Here is a 22906-nt window from a genome sequence, read left to right as displayed (position 1 = left end):
AGAATTAGCACTTTCTTTCTCTCATACGCTCCCACAAACAGCTACCTGACTGAATCACAGCTGTTGTATTGGCATCACAGACCTTCCATTTGTCTTTCCTTTAATGTGTTGGTCACTACTCTCTGCGTATTGTTTTTTTTACGATTTAATTCCCCGTCTGTTTTTTTTTCTTCAAATCTAATGAAGGAAACAGACAGAAGAGTTGGCACCTCCCCAGCTCATTCGATTCATCTGTACGTGCTTTAGAGCGGTTATAGACAGAAAATGAAATCCAGGGTGTGTTTCTACGTGGATCCGTGTGTCTGTAGGTATAATATAAAATGCTAAAGCAATATGAATATGGAAAGCTAGTGTGCTCTTAGTGAGGCAAGCGATCCGAAAAGGACTCCAAGAAGAAAAGGAGAAGAGGGGGATGGATGGCCTCATGAATGTAGACCAGTCTTTCATGATTCTGTTGCTAATTCATTAAAACGGGTCATACTAGCATGCACTAAATGCATAAAACACATAACATGTGCAAGTGTGCATCGAGCTGATGTCTACTGACTGTGCACAAATGGGGATTTCATGTATAAAAGTGTTTTCTGAAGCATACATGAACGTATAAGTGATTCTGTGTGCAATTGCCATGAAGTTGTGTGCCCGTCTGAGTGCTTGCAGCTATGTATGTGTGAAAGGGAAAAGCCACAGTGCAATGCTATGGCTGTGTATTCTGCTCAGGGAAATAGGTTAGGATGGTCTGAGCTATGCGAGCAACCTACATCAGGCAGCAAAGTGCCTCTTAGTGTTTAAATGCAGGGTCCAGCGAGGTGAACTATTTAAATGCTTTACTCGTAGTAGGTCACTGAGGCTCTGTGGCTGCTAAGAAGATGGATTTAGCTTTCAATGCTTTGTAGGCTGACATTTAAAAAATATTTCAGTCATTTTTAGCCCCAGATGTTCTTTTAAGAAAACAGATGTTAAAATTCAGGTTTCATTTGAAAGAAAAGGGTTATTTCGGAGTCCTGGTTTCGTTAGATTGAGTTATGCGTTTTAAAGGTCCCATGACATGGTGCTCTTTGGATGCTTTTCTATAGACCTTAGTGGTCCCCTAATACTGTATCTGAAGTCTCTTTCCCGAAATTCAGCCTTGGTGCAGAATTCCAGCCACTAGAGCCAGTCCCACAATGAGCTTTCCTTAGGATGTGCCATTTCTGTGTCTGTAGCTATTGAAGAGGAGAGAGGGAGGGGCAAGGTGGAGGGTGGGGGTGTGGCCTTGACCAACTGCCACTTTGCTCATTTGAAAGCCATGATGTCTCTCTCTCATGGGTTGGCCAAATTCTCTGGGCGGGCAAAGCAGAGAAAGGGGAGGTAACCTTGCTTGTTATTACCTCATAACAAGCAAGATTCCAGAACGGCCCATCTGAGCTTTCATTTTCTCAAAGGCAGAGCAGGATACCCAGGGCTCGGTTTACACCTATCGTCATTTCTAGCCACTGGGGGACCATAGGCAGGCTGGGGGAACGCATAGTAATGTTAAAAAACCTCATAAAATGAAATTTTCATGCCATGGGACCTTTAAGTTTAACGGGTGAGAAAGTTAGGTGCTTGCCAAAGGGAAAGGAAATGTCCAAATATAGTGTCAGAAACTTGGCGCCTACTTCTCAAAGAAGCTAAGAATTAATCTACAAGGGAAATGATGGAATATAATTTCTCCCTGTGAAGTTATGGGGGGGGGGGATGAGAATGGATGAGATGTGGAGTAAAAGAGAAATTAGAAACTGTCAGGAAGGGAAGGGATAGAGGGAGAATTGCAAACAGGGCAGATAGAAAAAGTAAGTGGAGGAGAGAATTACACCATCATATAGCTGAAGTGTGTGAAGAGTGAAGAGAAGAGATAATGGGCTATGAGGCATCCTCCCTTCTTTCCAGCCAAGCCATTGCAGGCTTAGTACAGAGTGTCAGCGAGTACAAAGACCCAAATAATCTCTTGTTGAAAAATACACGCTCATGAAACTCTGTAAAGCTAGAATTTAACAACAGTATCACTGAGGTCAGGATTGCACTACGAAGCTAATTTGAGAAAGCTGATGAGACCGAAGCAAAAGACAGGTAGTGTGGTTGAATGTGGAGAGGAAGGGGACAATACATTTTTTTCCCTTTTCTCATTACGTCTGGTTAGCCCTCCTTCACCTCTCTAACCCCGACTTTCCGCATCTCTCTCTGAAACTGTGGAAATTATCCAGTAGGAAAGAACAGAGCAGCAGAAACTGGGCACTGTAATTGTCTGTATTAACTGCCCTGAATGTATCCATTCAGAGACAAGTAGACAGAAAGAAAGAGAGTTTATAAATGTGTGTACTTGTCGACCTCTTTCCCTTTGAACACTGAAATCTCTGGTGACCCGCTTTCATTTTACAGATGACTGTGGAAGTTCCAGTGCACCTTGTTCTGTTCTCATCCCAAATCTGATTTGTTCCTGATCTGACCCTGGCTGCCCTTAATATCCCATCAATATAACCTCATCACTGATGGATTCAGAAGCCGAAGGGCCAGACTCTCCACCATCCATTAATTCTTCCTGGCACATCGGATGTAGCACGAGACTGAAGCTACCGAGCCCAACAGATGAATTATTTATGCTATGCTGAGTTTAGCTCATACACACTCATTTGTGTACAGAAATTATTCACAAACCACTCAATAGTCTGTGTCCTATTAAAACGTATTGACTCCAACACCATTTTTGCCTTTTCTTCCCTAAAAAAGCACCAATAAATAGCTCAATAGTTGCAAAATAAATCATAGCTACACCCCTGAAACACACATGCTTAGTATGATTTGCTTAGTCACACAAGACATGTGCAGGCAGAAGCCCACATGAATACATGACAGGTTCACATATACTGCTGTGGTAAGGTGAAACGAGTGTGCGAGTATTTGTTTAAAATGGAGAAGATACTAAATCAGCAGCAGGCTTAGAGTTTCTGCAAATTAAAGAGTCGCTGCAAGAAAATAGAGCCTGATTAGGATTTCAGGCTGATATTAATGCTCACCATCGTCACTATCAAGGACTGGATTAACCAATACTTTGATCTTGAACACATGCTCACACACAAACACACAACAACCCTCTAATGTGGAAGTCAAGGTTTTTCCATTTGAGTTGCATGCTCCCTATCTGCACAATAGTATTTTCTCTTCAGTGACTACCAGCTTTACAGTGTACATACATAGTGTGTTTGCATCTCAGATCTGTTAGCTACAGATTATGCACACAAAAATACATTATGATTTGATTTTAACAGGGATTTTTTAAACCCAGGTCAATGACAGAATACATGATAAAAAGATGACTGAAATAATCTGATTTCTAATATAAAATGTGTTTCTAAATTATTTTCACAAAAGGACATGTACGAAATGACATGATTTGATAAAAAAAGTAATCCTAGATCAGCAGTCGGTACTGATTGGGTCTTCTTGTTTTTACTGCTTGGTGGCTAAGAGAGGATGCAATCTAATTTTTCCAAGAATTGCAAACAGACATGAAGATTGGAGCTCACAAAGCCAACCATCAGTCTCATTTTTAGATCAAATACTGCACAAATTACTGACTGGCATATATCTAAAAGTCAGTGATAGCATCATTCATTGTTGAGCTACCAAAGGCAAATAGAGTTCAAGGAACAAACAAAGACCTTTGTGTGGGAATGTGACAGAAAATCAGAGTAAAATGAGGAATTTCCCTTGAAAATGTATTAACACTAGATAAGAGCTGTAACATTAGAGGATCCTAACATGAGCCTGCCATTCTTGGAATCCCAGAGCAGCACTGCACGATGTCAAAGGTCATTGACCCACCCCTTCTGAGACACTAAAGATGTTGGGATGTTGTGGTTTCTTCGTATTTCTAGTGATTCTAAGAAGTAGTCGGCCTATGCTCAGTCACAGATTTGTCCTTTTCCTGAGAACATAGAGGATAGATGTGTTATAAACTTTTGTGTCACTAAATGTTATGGGTGACTGTTTGTGTGTGTGTGTGTGTGTGTGTGTGTGTGTGTGTGTGTGTGTGTGTGTGTGTGTGTGTTTTTTGTGGGGGGGGGGGGGGGGGGGGGGGGGGGGGGGGGGGGGGGGTGGGGGGGGGGGGGGGGGGGGGGGGGGGAAAAAAGGGTTGTGTGTGTGTGTTTTTTTGTGTGTTTTTGTGTGTGTGTGTGTGTTTTTTTGGGTTTTTTTTTTTTTTTTTTTTTTGGGGGGGGGGGGGGGGGGGGGGGGGGGGGGGGGGGGGGGGGGGGTTTTTTTCCCCTGGGGAGTGGACAGCTGACTGGCCGGCGTCCCGTTCACTGGAGGGAGAAAACGAGAGAGAAAATGGAGCAGGGTGCATGAGATGGGTGAGAAATATTGAAATCTAGATGATCCTTTAAATGTGAACATGTGTTTTTTAGAACAGTTTTTTTTTTTTGTGTCTAGCAGCAGCCCACACTTCCGCCATCAGCATCTCTCCATTCACATGAATGAGGTGGAGGAGGAGGAGGAGGAGGAGGAGAAGAGCAAGAGGGGGAGTAAGAGAGAAAGGAAAAGAGCACTGAAGTCCACACTGCTATTTTTGTTGTTTTTTACTTCCGCCAAAATCAAATCTGTGGCTCAAAATTTGCCTGAAACAAGCCAGTCAAACCTAAACCTTTAAATATACAGGCACGGAATAATTACAGCATGTTCCAGGCTTCAAGTGCATGGCTGGAAGTCAACACACAACACCAGGCTGTCCTCATTTTCAACCAGATTCTCTATGCACCTGTGACCTCGGCTCGGTCTACTTTTCCAGCTGCAGCACAGCACAAAACACCCAACGGCACCACCACATTAAACAAGAACACTTGATTAATCAACGCTGAGCCCGAATCCTGTTTGGTCAAGCAAAAGCCAGATAAAAAAAAAAAAAAAAAAGCCTAACGGCACCATTAACCTGCACACAAAACATGAGCCTGTTATTGTCTTAGGTTATTGTCTCTTGGCAACAAGACACTGCTTCACCTCAAGTCAACTCAAGGTTGTCCAACATGAATCTGCAGTAATTAGAGAATGCATAATTGGTAACAGAAACAATTGCTTATTCCTTGAGGAGGTATATGTCATTTGGGGGGCTAGAAGCTCCTGGTGAAAATCAGCTTTGATGGTCTTTATGATTGAACTTCAGCTGGTTAAATAAATGATGTGCCTTGTAGGGTGGTGAAAGGTATTTAAAGTATATTGTACTGAAATATGGCCAATAATGCAACTCCTCCATAGTATCAAGAGAAAAAATGTAAATATAAAAGATCGACTTGACAAAAACCAAAAAAACTGATTCATACTTATTTTTACATTTTCAATAATAATTTCATCAATTACTGCCATTTCGAGCATTTAGGGTAAGTACTGCTACATGTAAACAATGTTTCATCACCTAATAACATTTTAAGAGAGCACCGTTTTTGAAGCAGCAGAAAAGTGAAACCTGTGGGAGCAAAGTGGACCAATCACTGTATAATGTTTATTCCCCTGCCGAGATCAAAGAACTTTCAGAATGATTCAAGACAAAGGAGATACAGCCCACGGTAGACTCATATAGCACCGACTTCCACTGCATTAGTAGCCTATTCCTTTTTTCTAAACGGGGCCATGAAAAATAAAATAAAGACACTGCTAATTGTTCAAGCAATTCTTGCACATTTTCATTGATGAAATTCAGCATCAGCGTTACGCACACGGAGAGACACTCCTTCCGGTTACACAACGGTAAGCGTTAACATTTAAAGACATCGCTCATTAACGTCATGCTACAAAATCAAAGGTTTTCAAAGTCGCATCCGTGGAAAAGACAACCCGCTTATGTATCTAGGCGCAAACGGAACACAAAGTTTACACTGTCGGGAGACAATTACAAACGCCGTTTACGTAATTAAGCCGATAAAATATGGCGTTTTAGGTCCCTACCTTCCACTTCCAGCATGATGGAAAAACACAGTGATAATCCAACGCGGGCTAAAGAGAAAAAGAAGAAGAGCACTGCACGCGCCCCGTGTGATAGTAAACTGCGGTGAATGGAAGAGACGGAGCAGAGCTGTACTACACAGGGAGGCGAGGCTGCTTGCGCAAACTCTGACGCGCACCGGGGGGAGAGAGAGAGAGAGAGAGAGAGAGAGAGAAAAAAAAAAAAAAAAAAAAAAAAAAAAAAAAAAAAGAGAGAGAGAAAGAGAGATGTTTATTGTGTACTGTCCGAATATTTGGACAAATTGTATTTTGATGTTTTGGCAACATTGTTATTGAAACTTGCATGTCAATAAAGCCCCTTTCATTAGAAAATTGACTTAAATTGAGAGAGAGAGCAAGAGAGAGAGAGAGAGGGTAGAAGCAAAAAAATACATCTATGATTTGGATATTTTTGGATTTTTCCTTCCATTAGATAATTAGATTTAGAGAATTGCATTGAGCTTTTGAACTGGGAGATAAACTGAGAGAATTAATCCAGACAGAGAGAATATACAGTAGAGAGAGTTGTTTAAGGAGACTGGGATGGTCAGGGGGAGGCAGCCTGTCCTACATGGACTTTGAAGGCTCTATTGTTCGTTGTCCAAACATCCTCAAGAAACAAATGCTGCTATTTTTAAACTGAATATTTTCACCCAAAGCAACAGCTATAGAGGCTGCATGCTCTGCATTTTAGGGTTTTTCTTATTCCTGCAGTTATCTGGCCAAGATAAATGATGGAAAGTCGTGTTGAGGTATTCGCATATAGGTATAGCTTGACGGTTGAATGCAGAAAGATAATCAGAAACGTAATGTTTTAGAAGAGAATCACCAAGAGTTTGAAGCAGCTGTACAGCAGTAGAGCCAGTCAGCCCTTTAATAGTAGGGTTGGTGGTCAGATCCCCAATGTAATGCTTTCTTTCTATATTCTTCTTGCATTAACAGTCAACACACATGGAGAGATCCGGTGAGGAAAAAGATACTAATTTAACCAGAATACAATGCAGCAACAAAAGATGGTGTGTTTTGGCTTCTTTCCCACCTGCTGTTTTAAATGGCTGCACAAAACTTCACAAGGAAGCTGTGCTAGCAATGAATATGGAAAAGGACCCCATGTGTTGGCCCTGTGCAATGTGCTGTATCATACATAGGCTACATATTGTGATATGAATCATGAAATACACGCTCATAAAACTCTGTAAAGCTAGAATTTAACGACAGTATCACTCAGGATTGCACTACAAAGCTAATTTGTGAAGGCTGATGAGAAAAGTTGACGGAAGCAAAAAGACAGGCAGTGTGGATGAATATACGAAATATAAAAAGAAAAATAGATTAAAAAATAAAATAAAATAAAATTAGGCTACTGGTATATTTTTATGCAAAAGAAGTGTGCTGTTTGTTGTTTTCTTCTCCATCTTAACACATAATAGCCCTAATGGATTAATTAGTCTTAATCATGCTCTCCCCTGTACATTGCTTATTATATGTGCCCTGTATCACATGCAACATCATCACACTTTTTTATACACTTACTGTATAGTAAAGATGGAGCATGTATAATGACAAACCAATATGGTTCTTAATATAAACATATGGTAACATATGGAGTTTGTGATGGGTCTATAAGGGCTGTCCAAAGGTATTCTGGGAAATTCAACACATGAAATACATGAATTTAGCTGAAGTATGCCACATGACACATGTTTGGGAAAATTGCTTCTAGATAGGTAAAACTCAAACATCACAGATTTATCATGATTGAAAGAGTGGATTTTTTAACAATGTTTCATAGAAACAAAGCTGCCTGGATGCATGTCATTATCCTGCTGCTAATATGTTTTTCTTGCTGCCTGTTATTTGTTTTAATCTGTTATTTGTTACGGTCCCTGTGCTTATCTGTTTTCAGAAAGTAAACTTATACCCTTCATGAAGGCTGTAGACATTATGCGATTGTGTGGGGTCGGCCACCCCGCACACTTCACCATAAAGTCTCTCCCGTCATACGAAGTTGCTCGTGAGAGAAAGAGAAAGGTGAGACCCTGAAGTGATGCTTGCTGACACCATCTGCACCTCCCTGTTAATTTTAGCTGACATGAGGCGTCAGAGGAGAGCAGGGAGACAGATGGCGATACAGGGAGAGAAAGTATGTACGAGTGCAAATTGTTTTCTCACATTATTTTCGGTCTGTGTCTACATAGGCACTCAGCTGGGGTTGTGAGATCATCACAGAATGAAGCTCGGTGATGACAATGTCAGGCTGACAAGCAGCAACCTGCCCACACAGACACACAAACCAGAGAGAACATAATGCCACACCAGACCCTCAACAATATGAGTGTGGATACCTGAAAGAAATTGAAAGGTGACTGATGTTGTATTTAATAGCGTCGTAATCAACGGTCGGTCAAAAAAAGTCAAGATCTAATCTGTATCTTAAGATATATTTTATAAAGGTAATTTGGATATTATTATCCACATTAAGGATCCAGCACAGATTCTTCAAAGTCTTCTAAGTTTTAATGTGAGTTAAGCGTGTAAGGTCTTATATTTTATTTCAAGATTTAAATTCATTAATGTATGATGCATTTTAGTGTCACGTTTTCACTAACTCATGCTCATCATTTATAGCAGAATTGATTACTGCGTGCATCATTAGATAAAGACCTATGATTCATCGACTACATTAGGCCTACAGTACGATTCACCTACCAAACATACCAATAACACATAAGTGTGGATGTTTTTTAATAACAATAATGTGTTATTGAATATCACATAAGTCTGGATGTTTTTCAATAACAACAAGGAAGGAGAGTTCCATTGTGCCTGTGCTGGGAAGCAGCCTGATATTTTTGTTTTATTACTGCATTTCTAAATTGATTCAGCATATTTCTCAGAAGGCTTGTGTTCTTGAAACAGACTAGAGAGAGTAGTAGTGTATGTCTAGTCTAACAAAGCAAACGTTTCAGTCCTTTTTCATTTCATCATCTGACAGTTTTTGAGTTGTATCCATAATTTGCAGTAGAAACATTTTCCTTTATTTTACATCTTTTCCTCTCAATTTTGGAAGCATATGTAATGTTTTACACTGATGTTTTGTTACACATTTGTCACCGTGATGCAATAAATGGGCCGAGGTACTCACACATTAAACATGTGAAATGACTGTGATTGCTTAGTTTCATTAAAAAAAAAAGAACCTTTAGTGATAAAGCTTTTTTTCTGGATTTTTAGGTTTAATATTTCAACAATTTAAATATTTTTTGAAACGTTACATACGCATAGTAAATCTTGTTTTGGATTTTGCGTTAAATACAAGCCAAATTTCATATCACTTTTGAAAAAATTTAGTGTAGATGCATCAATGTCAGTGTCAATGTCCAATGTTACAAAACAACTGTCTCTTTGTTAGTCACACCAGTCTGTCCGTCCCTCACACACACTTCTCCTCACTGGTGTTGAGGTCGAAGCTTCAAACACACACAATGAGGAGCAGCGAGACATGCATAAGGACAACAGGTGGTGTTTGGCAGCACATGTGCTGTGTTACATGCTCTCTCACTCTCTCCGTCTCTCTCTCTTTCACTATCTCAGACAAAATGCTTCACGCTTCACATCTTCTCTGTGCGGCGCCTTCAGTCCAGATTTTTTAGATGTAATAAAGAATATTTTTAATGCCTGTGTTGGCTGAATGGAAAATGAATATGGCACTTCAAGGCTGCTTTTTTCAAATACCTGCAGACCTGCAGCAAGGTTTAAAATGAATGGTGTTGTTTATTGTGCTCTGTGAATAAATCCTACAAGCGCTGGTTTCTAAATATCAATAAATAGGCAGAGCTTTTTTAGTCTGCGTCTATACTTTGAATTTCATTGCCAAGATCTCAGATAAAGAGGTTTTGAGTGTAGCTGCAATCAAATAACTGACGGATGCAGTGATAAAATTTTGAATACTTAATCATCTTTTATCTAAATGCATTAGTCTGCAGAGTTAATGGGCTAAAAACCCTATATTATTATATTTAATACAATGAACACAGTGACTTAACAAACCACACTGCTCTGTTTTGGCTGGAGTGCCATCAATTAAGGTTAATATCTTTCTGGTCTACAAATGATTAACATGTTGTTAGTGTGCTTTAAGGTGCATAAGACAACATTAAGGGATAGTGTGGTTGGATAAGGTAGGCTTACTTATCCATGGTCAGTGTATTACCTACACTAGATGGCGGCCATTCATTATTATAATGCATTTAGTTAATTAATAGGCTCATCTGTAATAAGAATTGTGTTGGTTCTTTCCCATATCACACTCGTCTGAGATTTCTATCTTTTCAGTGCTGGACTCCAGTGAGGCCTTCTTGTGAACACATGGAATAACAGAATGGGCACCTCTATAAGCTATGTGGTACAGCACACAGTATCAGCTGCTGTTGAGCATAATTCTAGGACAAATTGTCCTCAAGGGAAGCGGGCATGGTGTGTTTTTAAAGCGAAAAAACAACTAAGTAATTAATATTGACTGTTAACAGTCAGGCTTCAAACAGCAGATCAATCAAATATTTGCCATTTCCATCTCGCTTCACTCTGACCTCTTTATGTACCAAAAGTGAGGATGTTTTCGTGGATAAATACAGTGTGGTACACAACAGTCAACAGCAATCTGGGAACATCTGATGGTGTTAAGTGGCGGAAGCAGCGCCAGAAGGGGAACATTTCTCAGAAGTGAAAATGTCGGGACGGTCTGTCTCAGGGATCCAGCGAGGAACGAGCGTCAGTCAGCTCCATTCTCCACTGCAGGCCATTTCACAGGAAGTCACTGCCATATATGGCTGTCACAGACTATTGTGTCTGTAGCTATATGCTCCTACTGTGCTATGTTTCCATGGCAACCAAGACGAGTCAGTTTTTTTTCCCTCCTCTGTCTTAGTGTCTTGTTCTCTCTGTCTCTCTGTCTGTCTCTCTGTGTCTCTCTCTCTCTCTCTCTCTCTCTCTCTCTCACACACATATACACTTTCATTCCAGACTTGCTTCAGCCAACGAGATCAGATAGCATATGACTCACTCTCATAACCTTTTTACCAAAAGTTTTCAAGCCATCAGCATCCAGAACTTTCTCTGTTTACCCCAGCTGTTTCTCACCCCCTAGCCATTTTACTCTGCCTCACCTTTTCCTGGGACACAAAACATATGAACTGCTGGTGGTTTTTCATTCTGGAATGCTGCACGCGTGTGTCTGTGCATGCTCCTGTGCTTCAACAGCAGGTGAAACAACTTCCTCTTAGGGAGTTTCTGTATGTTGCATCACCCATTGAATCATCCCTAACCCAAATGGTCTATGTGTAATCAAATCCCAAAATAATACCAGTAAAAATGAAAAGTCAAGTGTGCTGTGCATAACTAGGCTTTTTTACACACATCCAAAGCTCAAGCTGTGCAATCAGGAAAATCACCAAGCGCTCACAGCTTTGAGCCAGACTGAATGTCTGCCACACACACACACACGCGCGCGCGCACACGCACACAAACACACACACACACACACACACGCGCAAACACACACACACACAAACACACACACACACTTGTGCATTCATGAAAGCTGCATAGAATTAATGCTCTATTTTATTTGAGCCCATTTTTGTGCTTTGCTGTTGCATCAAAAGGAGTGTTTTTACTTTTTACTGAAACATTCTGAAAAACATCATTACCAGGTACAAACAATGCAGCAGGTAGCAGTGCAAGCTTTTCATTAGTATGTCAGGTGAAGAACATCTTGTGGGGAGCTGCAGGATTGAGTCACCAACCCCCTTCCCTCTTCTTTCCTTCTCATTTTCACTCCCCTTCTTTTTTACCTCTCTCATCCCTATCTGCCTTTTTCTCCACTCCCTTGTGAAATTATTCTCATTTGAAATCATATTCTGCATGCAACGAGACACAGGTCACACATGCGCGCGCACACACACACACACACACACACACACACACACCACACAGTAAACACAGCCCGACACTCAGCAGAGCTCTGATATCATTGCAGTGTTTACTCATACTGTTTTCATTTTCTGCAACGCTGATTAGTAATGAGCTAGAAAATACTAAGCAATCACATGAGGAAGTATTAGGATACAAACAACTCCCAGCTGTGTCCATCAGGTCTGAGACACTGCACACACTCCTCATGCACAAACACGCAGAAGCTAGGATACTTAATGGACAATGACACCGTGCCAAATTCCATTAACAAATGGGTTCCTTGAGAGAAGGGGGAGACAAGAAGAAGAAATAAACTTACCAGATGCAGGGGACTTGCTGTATTGTGATTGGATGACAGTCCTGGGGGAGCCTCGGCTCAGAGAGCCAGACACCTTCCCATAGTTCACAGCCTTCATCATACGACACTCTGCAAGCACGAAGAGAAGACAGAAACAATTTGGGAACCTCAAATTCTTTCACATTTATTTATTCATCCAAATAGTCTCCAAAACCTATACATTTTAGAAAGGTCTACAAATCCAGGGCCTATAGTGTTATAAATCAAAACAAGGTAGCAACTGAACTGCTAAAAGTGAAGGAAGAGAAAACTGCTGTACTCCTGCTGTTGGCACACACAAGATGATGCACTGAGGGAGTGAATATTAAGTGTGTCACTGTGACATGACACACACACATACACACACACACACACACACACACACACACACACAATAACATCTGAAACACATCTCACTTCTGTTTGACTGAACATTCTAATTTTATGGATTTCTAACCAACTATCGTTTTAATATTTTGATTGATTTTGACCTTTAGTCATGGAAGGAAACACCAAACCACTAACGTATCAACATAGCTGTAATTGGTTTTACCTCCAGGTCCCCTGCAAAAATGAGTTCTGACCTTTACAGGACTTGCGTTCCAAACGCAATTATTGTGGTGTTTCAGGAGTGACAGCTTTGACTCACGGAGGTCTGATAGTTTACAGACACACACATCCTGATAAATGAGCCATGCGATGATACTCACACACCCTCCCTGCCTCCTTTATCCCCAAAACTTTGCTCCCCTCCTGTTCATTAACCCAGCCCCATTATACATAGCTCATTACCACTTTAGAGTGGAAATTATACATACTGTGTGTGTGTGTGTGTGTGTGTGTGTGTGTGTGTGTGTGTGTGTGTGTGTGTGTGTGTGTGTGTGTGTGTGTGTGTGTGTGTGTGTGTGTGTGTGTGTGTGTGTGGGGTTTTATTATTTGCTTGCATGGCAGTCATTGTGGCCCAGTGATTAACGTACAATGCAGAGTGTTAACATGATGACAGTGTGCCAGAGCTGAGGCAGAGGCGATAATTATAGTGATGCTGGGAGGAGGCGAAGTTGTCTGCAGCGCTGACTCTGACTGTCTCTCTGTCACGTTTGTCACTCTGCTTTCCCGTCTGGCTATTTCTTCCTCGTGCCTCCTGCACTGAATTGCTCTCTGTCATCTGAGACAGAGACATTGTTTTTAGTATGTTTGTGTTTGTATTACTGCTAATGTTGGGACGAATCCCCACAACGAGCATTTACCTTAGGGTTAAAAATGAAGACTTAGCATTTGGTAAAGGTAATGGTTAAGGTTGAGGAATTTAGAGGTTATGGTTGAGGTTAAGGTAAGCTTCCAGAGAATTTAAGAAAGTGATGAAAGTATGTCCTCAATATAACAAAACCAAAAAGAGTTATTCTTTATAAAAGATAAGAAAGATATATGTGAAGGCTAGGCATAGCTGACTTATTTATTTTTTAATACGATGATCGTGGCCTAAATTTGTGAACAATAGCATTTAGCCTATTTTATAAATACATTGTATACGGTTTTAGAAATGTGAAATTCGTGAAATTCGTAACCTAAAGCCAAATGTGGATATATAAATGCAGATATTTTGCATGCAATGGATTACAATGGATTATGGGAAATTGAGGGCTATAAAAGATAAACCGGTTGTCTCCTCTGAATTAAAAAAAGAATGCCTTATTTCTCAGCCACATTCGGAGGAGGGATTGTCCCAATCCCAAGTGCCTATGATGTATTCTGCAATGAAAGGCAGACTTTAAAGACTTTAAATGCATCAAGAAAATAGCCTTAATATACTCCAAAGTAGTGGAAAACAGTGGACATGCTTGCTGCACTGTTTTGGTTTTTCGTGTTCACACGACCACCGAGGCTACACAGACAGGGAAAGGGAAATTTGAGCTTAACTTGCAGACAATAAGAGGTGTTTCACTTCTTGTCTATAGCTGGTTACTACGACAAACCTACGACCATCATCAGTAACTAATCAAAATGCAGGTCTGTAAATGCCCTGTTGCATGTAGGAGGTTGTTTTGTGGAATTTCACAAGAGAACAAGGTCACCAAAAAGAAAGTAATGGAAACAGCTATCCATTATATATTTCAAATGAAAGAACAGTATTGGGAAAGAGAGGGAGAAAAAAAAGAAACAAAAGGGGGAAGGAGATGGAGGTTGGCGACCCAGGTGGGATGGATATTATTTAACGGATGAAGGGATACAGGGGAAACAAATGAATTGAATAAACCTTTGAACAAAAGCCAGTGCACACTTATTCATGTAGGAGACGAGAGATGAGAGGGTGAGAATACAGATGAGCACTAAATGGCAGACAGTGAAACACAGATGGGTGAAGTGAGGACAAAACATATCCTCAGTAGACCTCGGTGGGTAGACAGGCAGAGACGAGGAACAATGAGGTTAGACAATGGCTTAAGTGCAGCACAGGATAAGAGAGGAGAGGAGGAGTCAACGGAGCGTAATAAACTGGACAGCCTACACAGACCTCTGCCACCTGAACCAGGGAGATGTGTCTTATACAGGGAAGACAAGGAGTACCATGCAACTGAAAAGACACAAATGGGGGACAAAAACAGAGAGAGACGGAAAAAGGAGGAGTCAACCTAAAGAGTATGGAAGATTTAAAATGCCTTAATTAAAAACAAATCAAACAAAGAAATAAAGTGAAAAACAATGCACATTGTCAAACGTGTTTCCATTTTATTTCATCTACTGTATTATAATTCATGAAAAACATATTTCAAAATGACAAATATTTAGCTTTTTGTCTTTAACAAGTGAATTGTTGACTTTTCTATGTCATGTTGAAATGTTTTTCATTTAATTATAACATAGTTATATATAATACAATGCATATATAAACGGGGAATGAATATACCAATGTGTATTGTATTGTTCACTTCAGTTCTTAGTTAGGGGTCCAAGAGGCTGGAAGAATCGGCGGTAGCGAAGCTACGCCGTTCGCACAGCAGGGCTGTGGAACCCTATTGCTTTTCTAAGGTTTCTTATTATTATTTTTCCGCCGATAAAACAGATGCTACAGCCTAAACCGTATATGGTGGGGGGGTGCCGTTTTCAGGACTGGTCCAGATCCCTGCAGGGACCTCGGACAAAAAAATTCAGCCACTTACACCACTAAGTGTCACTATAGTAGAAAAAACGCGTTTGGCCTTATAACTCCCACACCGTACACCCGACATTCAAAAACCATATCCAGCTGAATCACGTGATATAGGCCACGGCCATTTCCGCGTAGACTTTAATGCGTGAAAATTGCGTGCGATTTATCGTAAACCTGCTTTCTCGTACTCCTCCTAGACCGTGCGACCGATCTGCATGAAACTTGGTACGTAGCCTCTCCAGACCAACGGCTCATCCGATTTTTACGAAATTTTGAGTGTACCATCTCGGCCCACTCCTGAGGCCACGCCTACAGTGGGGTACTGATTCGTCAAAGTGGGCGTGGCCTATGGGACCCAGGTTTGGATTCACCACTTACACTAATGTGAGCAACTTAAAATTTACAGCGTAGATGGACAATGGGTCATGGACCTTACCTACCAAAAATTACATACATGCACCACTAGGTGGCGCTATAATGACATAAAACGTGTTTTTGCCTATAACTCCCACAGTCTACATCGCAGCTTAGAAACCGTTATATCCACGTGTTCCTTGAATCCATCTGAGTCTGATGACATAGGCCTCGCCCATCTGCGCTAAGAAGTGTTTTCACAATATCGCGCAATGCGCAAAACCAACATTTCGAACTCGTCCTAGGCCGTGCAAGATATTGGTACGAAACTTGGCAGTTAGCATCTCCATATGGACCTGACCTAAAGTTATCAAAAGAATTTTGCTACGTTACACCATTCGCAATTTACAAGCAAACTAATTTTCGTAGCTAGCCACAAAACACGAACGTTAGCATATCTCGGCCAAATTAATAGGTATCGGAGATACAGGAAGGAGAGGGAGAACATAAGAGGGGCACACTGAACAGTCAAATGTGAAATATCAGCATGGAAATGGAGGACCTACGAGTCCCCTCACCACTCTCGTCCAACATCAGGTCATCTTGGTAGCGGAACTTTTCCGGTCCACACGCAACAAAAACGTCCTCATCACCAAAGAAGTCTTGCAGACACGACACCTGTAGACAAAACAGGCAGATGAGTTCAATTATTATTTTCCCACGTCCTTTATTATCGAAGTTGAGCACACTTACTCTTTGTCACTCTCACGCTCTTTTTACTGTTAGGAGCTGAATGCCTTGTTCAAAGGCACCTCAACTATTTTTTGAGGGAAACAGAATTTTACCAGCTGGTCTATAAATTTATAAAAGTCTTTAGTCAAATGTCTATCTTCCTTAATTCTAGGCTGATACCGTGCACACATATACACTGCATACTGAAGAAGACACAATCATGCTTTCCCTCCCTGTGCCAACGTGAAAAGGCACATGCACTGAACACCAGGGGAGTCTGTTTGTGCATGATTGTTTTGTTTGCATGCTCATTGGTGACTGTGAATATCTATGCGCATGCCTCACATGTCCCTGAGCTTCAGCACAGTATTGTTTCTGCAGTTAATCAGTCTATCAGCGACTATAATGAGACCTTGCTGACTCACAAATTTGTTGATGTTCTGCAGCACGTGCACCGGACGTCCAGAGCAAGCAAGTGGGGGGTCTGTTCCCTGAGCATCTTATGAATGGTAATGAGCGAATGGAAACAGAGAGAGGAACCTAAGAGGGAGAGTGTTTATGAGCTACAGAGAGAGATGAAAAAGTGGTATGACAGAGAGGGAGTCTATATCTGACTCAGGAAAAAAAACGCCATCTTAGTGAGTCACTGTCATTCTTTGACAGACTCTATACTGTGAAGCTAATGCCAAACCTACAGTGACACGCTGACAGGCATAGATTTAAAAACATTGGGTCACTAAATGCAACACAACAGGAACAGGATCATTAATAAGAAAGGGTTTTTGGTAAAATAGTTGGCAAGCAGGATTTTAATCATTTTGTCTAACACATTCTTCATAAATCTTCAATGTAATCTTTAAACATGTTGATTCTGTCCACACAAGACAGCTGTTATTCGGCTTTTTAATCTCTAAACTCACCCTTACTCTACACAAAGACATCTCAGCAATAGGGTGTTTGTTATGACAAATAGGCCAAGAAACACGCGGCTCTTCATTGTTTTCTATTTGATTTAGTCAACAGCTTATTCCATATCTGATCTAAACTCTGCATGATTTACTCAAACAACTTTAATTACACCCCACAGGCAACCATCACATTGCAATCCCAAGCTATCAATATTCCAAATTATATTTTGTGTACAGTCAGATAGGGATTTATGGGAAGACAATAGTTTATTTATCCACTATGACAAATCTCACACCAAAAACCTATTAAGAGCTATTACAATTTAGGCTGCCTGCATGTCTAGCACTGCCTGGAGTTAACGCATAAACACAAAGCTACCTTTATTGCATTTTCATGGCAATTAACATCCTGGAATCCATTTAGATTCCTATTAGCCACAGATCAACAGCCCAAAAGAAAGTCACAGATAATCTAACATTATCAACGAAATACCTAATAAACAAAGAAGAGGCCATTCTGTGTGTGGGTGTATGTGTAGATGGGAGTCATCCTGCTTTACCCCCCACAGACTCCAAATGGGCTATTGGGGAGACAAAAAACTAGTATTATCTCTGTGGAGTATGGATCATTTTCATTTAACTTTTCAAATCAAGGCTCGCTGTATGTATGTGTGCGTGTCTGTGTGATGCACACAAAATGTATGGTCACATTTGATGTAATTGTGTTTTATTGTGGGATATTATTTATATGAGAGAAAAACGTTTGATAAGAGCCATAATGGTTAATCCACAGGCGTAAGTATCGGTAAGCAGGGTACGCGGTTGCTTACGGGCCGCATGACTGGAAGATATTGATTGACAGCCGGGGCCCCCTATCACATTTTCATTACTCGCGACCAGGCCCTTTCACATTGTCAACAACCAATGGGTGCACTCCCTCCAGCTCCAAACAGGAAGCAACCCCCGTGTGGTTTACAATTGCTATGGCGCCACGCTAAGCTAAGTGCTAAAGAGGGAGAGGTGCCAATTTTCATCCCTTCTGAAGAGTGTCATCCAACAGGAGTGTTACTGGCGGATAAACGAGGACCTCCGAGTTCCGCCGCCATTCATTTGCATATACGGCAGAACAGAAATAAAAGAAACAAAAGTAAAGATCTGCAAACATTCCCTTAAGTTACCAGCTAATGCTAGCCGTAGCTAGCTAGCTAGGTTACATTTTTTCAGAACAAATCTAGTTGTAGTCTTGCAATGTGTGACATTCTTTAACGTTAAATGTTAGATGGTTGTCTTTAGATGTGAGATGGTGTCAGATTTTAGTATTTTCAAAGTCTGTTTAAAGTCTTTTAGTTTATGGTAGGCATTAGGTGTTTGTGCTCTCGTGCCACAGAGAGATGCTGCTAGTCAGAACACTCTCTATGGAGCTCAATGGGACAGAGTCGTCTCTCTGGACTTGCCATACTGTCAATTGAGAATGCCCGTGCGCGCCATCTGGATCTTAAGGATTTAATCGACAACTTTGCACAGAGGAAAGCCTGGAAAATGACGCTATAATGCAAGTGAGCATCTTTTATGTATTTAGACCTAGGCCTATGTGTGTGTAGTCATAGCAGTGAGTAACAATGTGTTATGGTGCGCCGTCACCAGCGTTTTTTTTGTTGTGGTACACGTAGGCTACTCCTGATTTTGTCAGTCATCTCATCTCTTATATGCTGTGTCTCTATGATCCTATCCTGCCCTATTCATGGTAGCCTACTTGTTGACATTGCGTCATCACGTGCTGTAGTAGGGGGGCCCGCCTTGATAATCCTGCGTAAGGGCCCGGTGTTGGCTCGTTACGCCACTGGGTTAATCATTTATTTCTAGTAAGAGTACAAGGCTCTTCATAATACAGCATTACGGTGCTGCCAGCAGGGGGCAGTGTGGCGCTGTGCTTCGCTCTCACGGACACTCTTTGTGAGCGGACTCTCGGTGCTGAGCGAAGCTGCATTGAATGCAAGCACTCGTCTCCTGTCTGGTATTTGTTCCTGTTTTACAGGTTTGTGAAGCTTTAAAACTTGTATAGTTAGTACAGCTTAACTTAAGCAGTTATATTTGTAATGTTAACTCGGTTTGGTGGAGGGAAGATAGTACATTTATATGGTTTGTGTACAAGTAGAGAAAAAGTATTGTTGTCCTTGTTGTCGTGGTTATCTCAAGATGGCGCCCGCAGTGAACTTTCCGTTGAGATAAAAATAGTGAAGTAAGATTTAAATATTTCTTAGTTTTTGGCTCCAGCGCATTTTAGGTTGGTTTTAAATGCATATTTGTGATGATATAGCACAATTAATATGTTGTTTTTGTCTGTATATTTTTGACAAGCTAAAACTTTACCAGTCTTCAGCTCAAGCAATTGTACAGTACTGACAGCTGTTAGTGGCAATGTACAATGTGTGTTTTCTTTATTTTACATTTTAAGAGGTGAGGTTTAATAAGTTTATTGAATGGTACTTTATTTTAAGTGGTTATTAACCAACTGAAATGCTAGCTCAGTTATAGGACTGAATGAGGATAAATATAGTAGGACATATTGAAATTGTAAATGTAATCTGTGTTTCATTTGAAAGCTAAGTTATTTAGGTTTGTTTTGGATTTTGTGTTGATGTTAAATGTATAAAAGCGAAAGAGAAACAAAAAGAGATATTTTTGCATATTAGCAAGTAAAGGATTCTGCTGAGTGAAGCTGCATTGAACGCAAGTACTCGTCTTCTGTCTGATATTTTCTCCTGTTTTACAGGCATTCTTATCTACTTACGGGTTCTCAATGAGACCTGTAACATCTGCACATTCATCCGCACATCACATTAAACACGTTCCTGCACAGGCACATACGTGTACTTATTTATTTTGTGTGTGTGTGTGTGTGTGTGTGTGTGTGTGTGTGTGTGTGTGTGTGTGTGTGTGTGTGTAAGGGATATTATTCCAGTTTCATAACAGAGTGCATATTGCTTTGTTCCCTGATATCCCCTGACAGTGTGTTGGTGATTATTTCAGGGGCGAGCGGCTCCACTTCCTAACAAGCTAACTGTGATAAAGATGCTGGTGCTGTTAACATTTCTCCAGTGTGTCAGCGCTGATGGACAGCCTTGGACGCTTCTACCTCTAATAGTGCTGGGTTTTTGTTTTTTTTACTGCAAGTTCACATTATTTTCATCGTTATATAAATGTTATATTGCTTGCTGTTGCATAGTATCTGCTGTGTCCACTGAGCACAGGGCATTTTCACTTAAGCTCTTACACAGAACATGTGTTTCAAACATGTCTGACTGCTGCTACTGAAGTCAACCAAGCAACAGAAACCAAGAGGAGGTTGCGGGAATGAGGCCCTTTGAAGCTGCTCATCCCGAGATAGAAACTGTAGCACTACCAATGTTGGGTAAACAGGGAGGAAAGAACACATGCAGAATGTTATCAAAGAGATGGACAGAAAGAGGAAAGTGTGGGGAAATATGGACAGTCTTCATGTAGGGCAGCCTTCAAGGGCACCTTTAAGCTGTAAACTAATATGGAGAAACACACATACTGTATACTGAGAGGGGTGTGAAAAAGTATGGTTGCCATAGTGATAATGCCCTCTAGGCATTAGTGCATGGCTGGTGTGTGCCACTGACTGCGCGATGTGCACACTGCGATAGAGAGCTCTATCATTCATATTTTATCTACTATGGGCACGATACTCTACAGAACTGTGTCATTCACACAAATCCACATACAAGTGGCACAAGGCCTGGTTAATATTAAAATACTTGTGCAATGTCTACTGTTTAAAAAACATGATATTGAGACAAAGAAGAAGAAGAATAGCTCTCCTTAAATGCAGACCAGTGAATGATGAAGAGGAGAGGGAACTGGTAAAGGTGAAAAAAGATGAAAAAAGAAATAAAACACAAACAGTCAAAGATGAAACCACTAGCCAAATCCCCTGAGTTAGAGAGGAAACAAACAGACAGAGGAAACGAGCAACCGAGGAAGAGATCTATTCCTGACTGCTGCTCTGAGCCCTTCTCTGAGCCCAATGACAAAACAAGCCGCTTTGATGTCTCTGGTGCTGCGTTCTCACAGAGAACCAGCGCAGTTACACAACATCCACCGCTGCTAAAACAAGAACAGGAAGAAACAAACAGAGTAAAAGAGGGACTTGATGAGAAAAGAGCAGAGGAGTGTGGAAATTGGCAAGTTCATAACCCAGTCTCACCTCTGTCATACATCTTTATTAAAGTATGAAAATGGCTCTAATACTGGGTGGACGAAATGGATCAAGGCACTTCCCTGCATTAAAAAGGATCTATAATCGATTTATTCAAGCATTATTAGAGCAAAACAGACTCAAGACTGCAGGAGCAAGGCAGAGGTTTCACAGGTTTACGGATTGTGTGTCACATCTCACATGCCTGACAAACAATCCTCTTCCATTACTCTCCACTGCCACCATGACTGACTATCTATCATGTTGCTGTCCATAACAAAGGGCAAAAGGACATTTGTTATATATTTATCTAGTTACAATAAAACAAGAATAACAGAGAGGCTAGTACAAAAAGATATTACTTAATCAACAAAGAGGTCTGACCTATAGATGTGGCCATCATCTGCTCCTGAAAATGTCTTATACAACGAATGATTGTTCACTATGAATATTTCTGAGTAAACCATTTATGTTCTCACTACGCCACCTAGTGTACAATCACCAAACACCTACTAGAGTGTCTGTTTCTCTCTTTCCCTTGTTTGTTCATCTTATCTTTCTATGTTTCTTTGAGATTAAATACAAACCACATTTAAGAAACCAACTGGTTTAGAGCAGATATGAAACTGCCAGTCATATTCTTTGCACATCATTAGTGCAAAGGTGGATCTCAAACTGAGGCAGACAATCACTGCCGCCACATGGTGGCACTGTTTAATAACTACATGGTGTGGAGAGATTACTGTAACAGGCAACACAACAAATACTCAATTGCAGTCCCAGCAGAAATGCATGGTGATAGACAAGTCATAATGGTGTAGAGACACATTTACCACCTGGATTTTAAGTAGAGGATCAAACAGAATGAGAAGGATATAGAGATATATAGAGATAAGTAATGATAAAGAGATAACTTCTGCTCCATACACAACATAACAGATCAAGTATCAACATGTGAATCACACAGGAACTTAAAACCACATGTGGTTTTATTAGAGTAAGCCAACCACAGCAGCAGACCAATTAAAGCATTTTAAATCTGGGTCTCTGCAGAGTAATATCTTTAGTCTATATCTGTCAATCTGAGCGGCTCTTTGTTTGGTGTATGTCATGAGGGATGACTGTGGAGCTGCGGTGCAGTTTTAGGTGTGGGTGGGGGTAATATGTGGAAGGAGACCAACAGCTGTAACAGTTAAATAAAATAGATATACTGTATGGTGAACTTGATCTCAACTCACTAT

At 40.8% G+C, this 22906-nt stretch overlaps 1 protein-coding gene across 1 annotated transcript in view; it reads right to left on the bottom strand.

Moving 5' to 3' along the window:
- dclk1a (doublecortin-like kinase 1a) overlaps positions 1-22906 on the bottom strand; it is a 47675-nt gene that overhangs the window by 12454 nt on the left and 12315 nt on the right. Inside the window, exons 4-6 of the mRNA XM_039776938.1 lie at positions 16382-16481; positions 12284-12391; positions 4250-4322 (exon numbers count right to left, since the gene is read on the bottom strand). Of these exons, the coding sequence (XP_039632872.1) occupies positions 4250-4322; positions 12284-12391; positions 16382-16481 (281 nt within the window). The remainder of the gene's footprint in view (positions 1-4249; positions 4323-12283; positions 12392-16381; positions 16482-22906) is intronic.

This window comes from Perca fluviatilis, chromosome 16 (assembly GCF_010015445.1).
Source record: "Perca fluviatilis chromosome 16, GENO_Pfluv_1.0, whole genome shotgun sequence".
NCBI classification, from domain to species: Eukaryota; Metazoa; Chordata; class Actinopteri; order Perciformes; family Percidae; genus Perca; species Perca fluviatilis.
The sequence above is the reverse complement of the archived record's forward strand: the minus strand, read 5'-3'. Positions and strand labels throughout refer to the sequence as shown.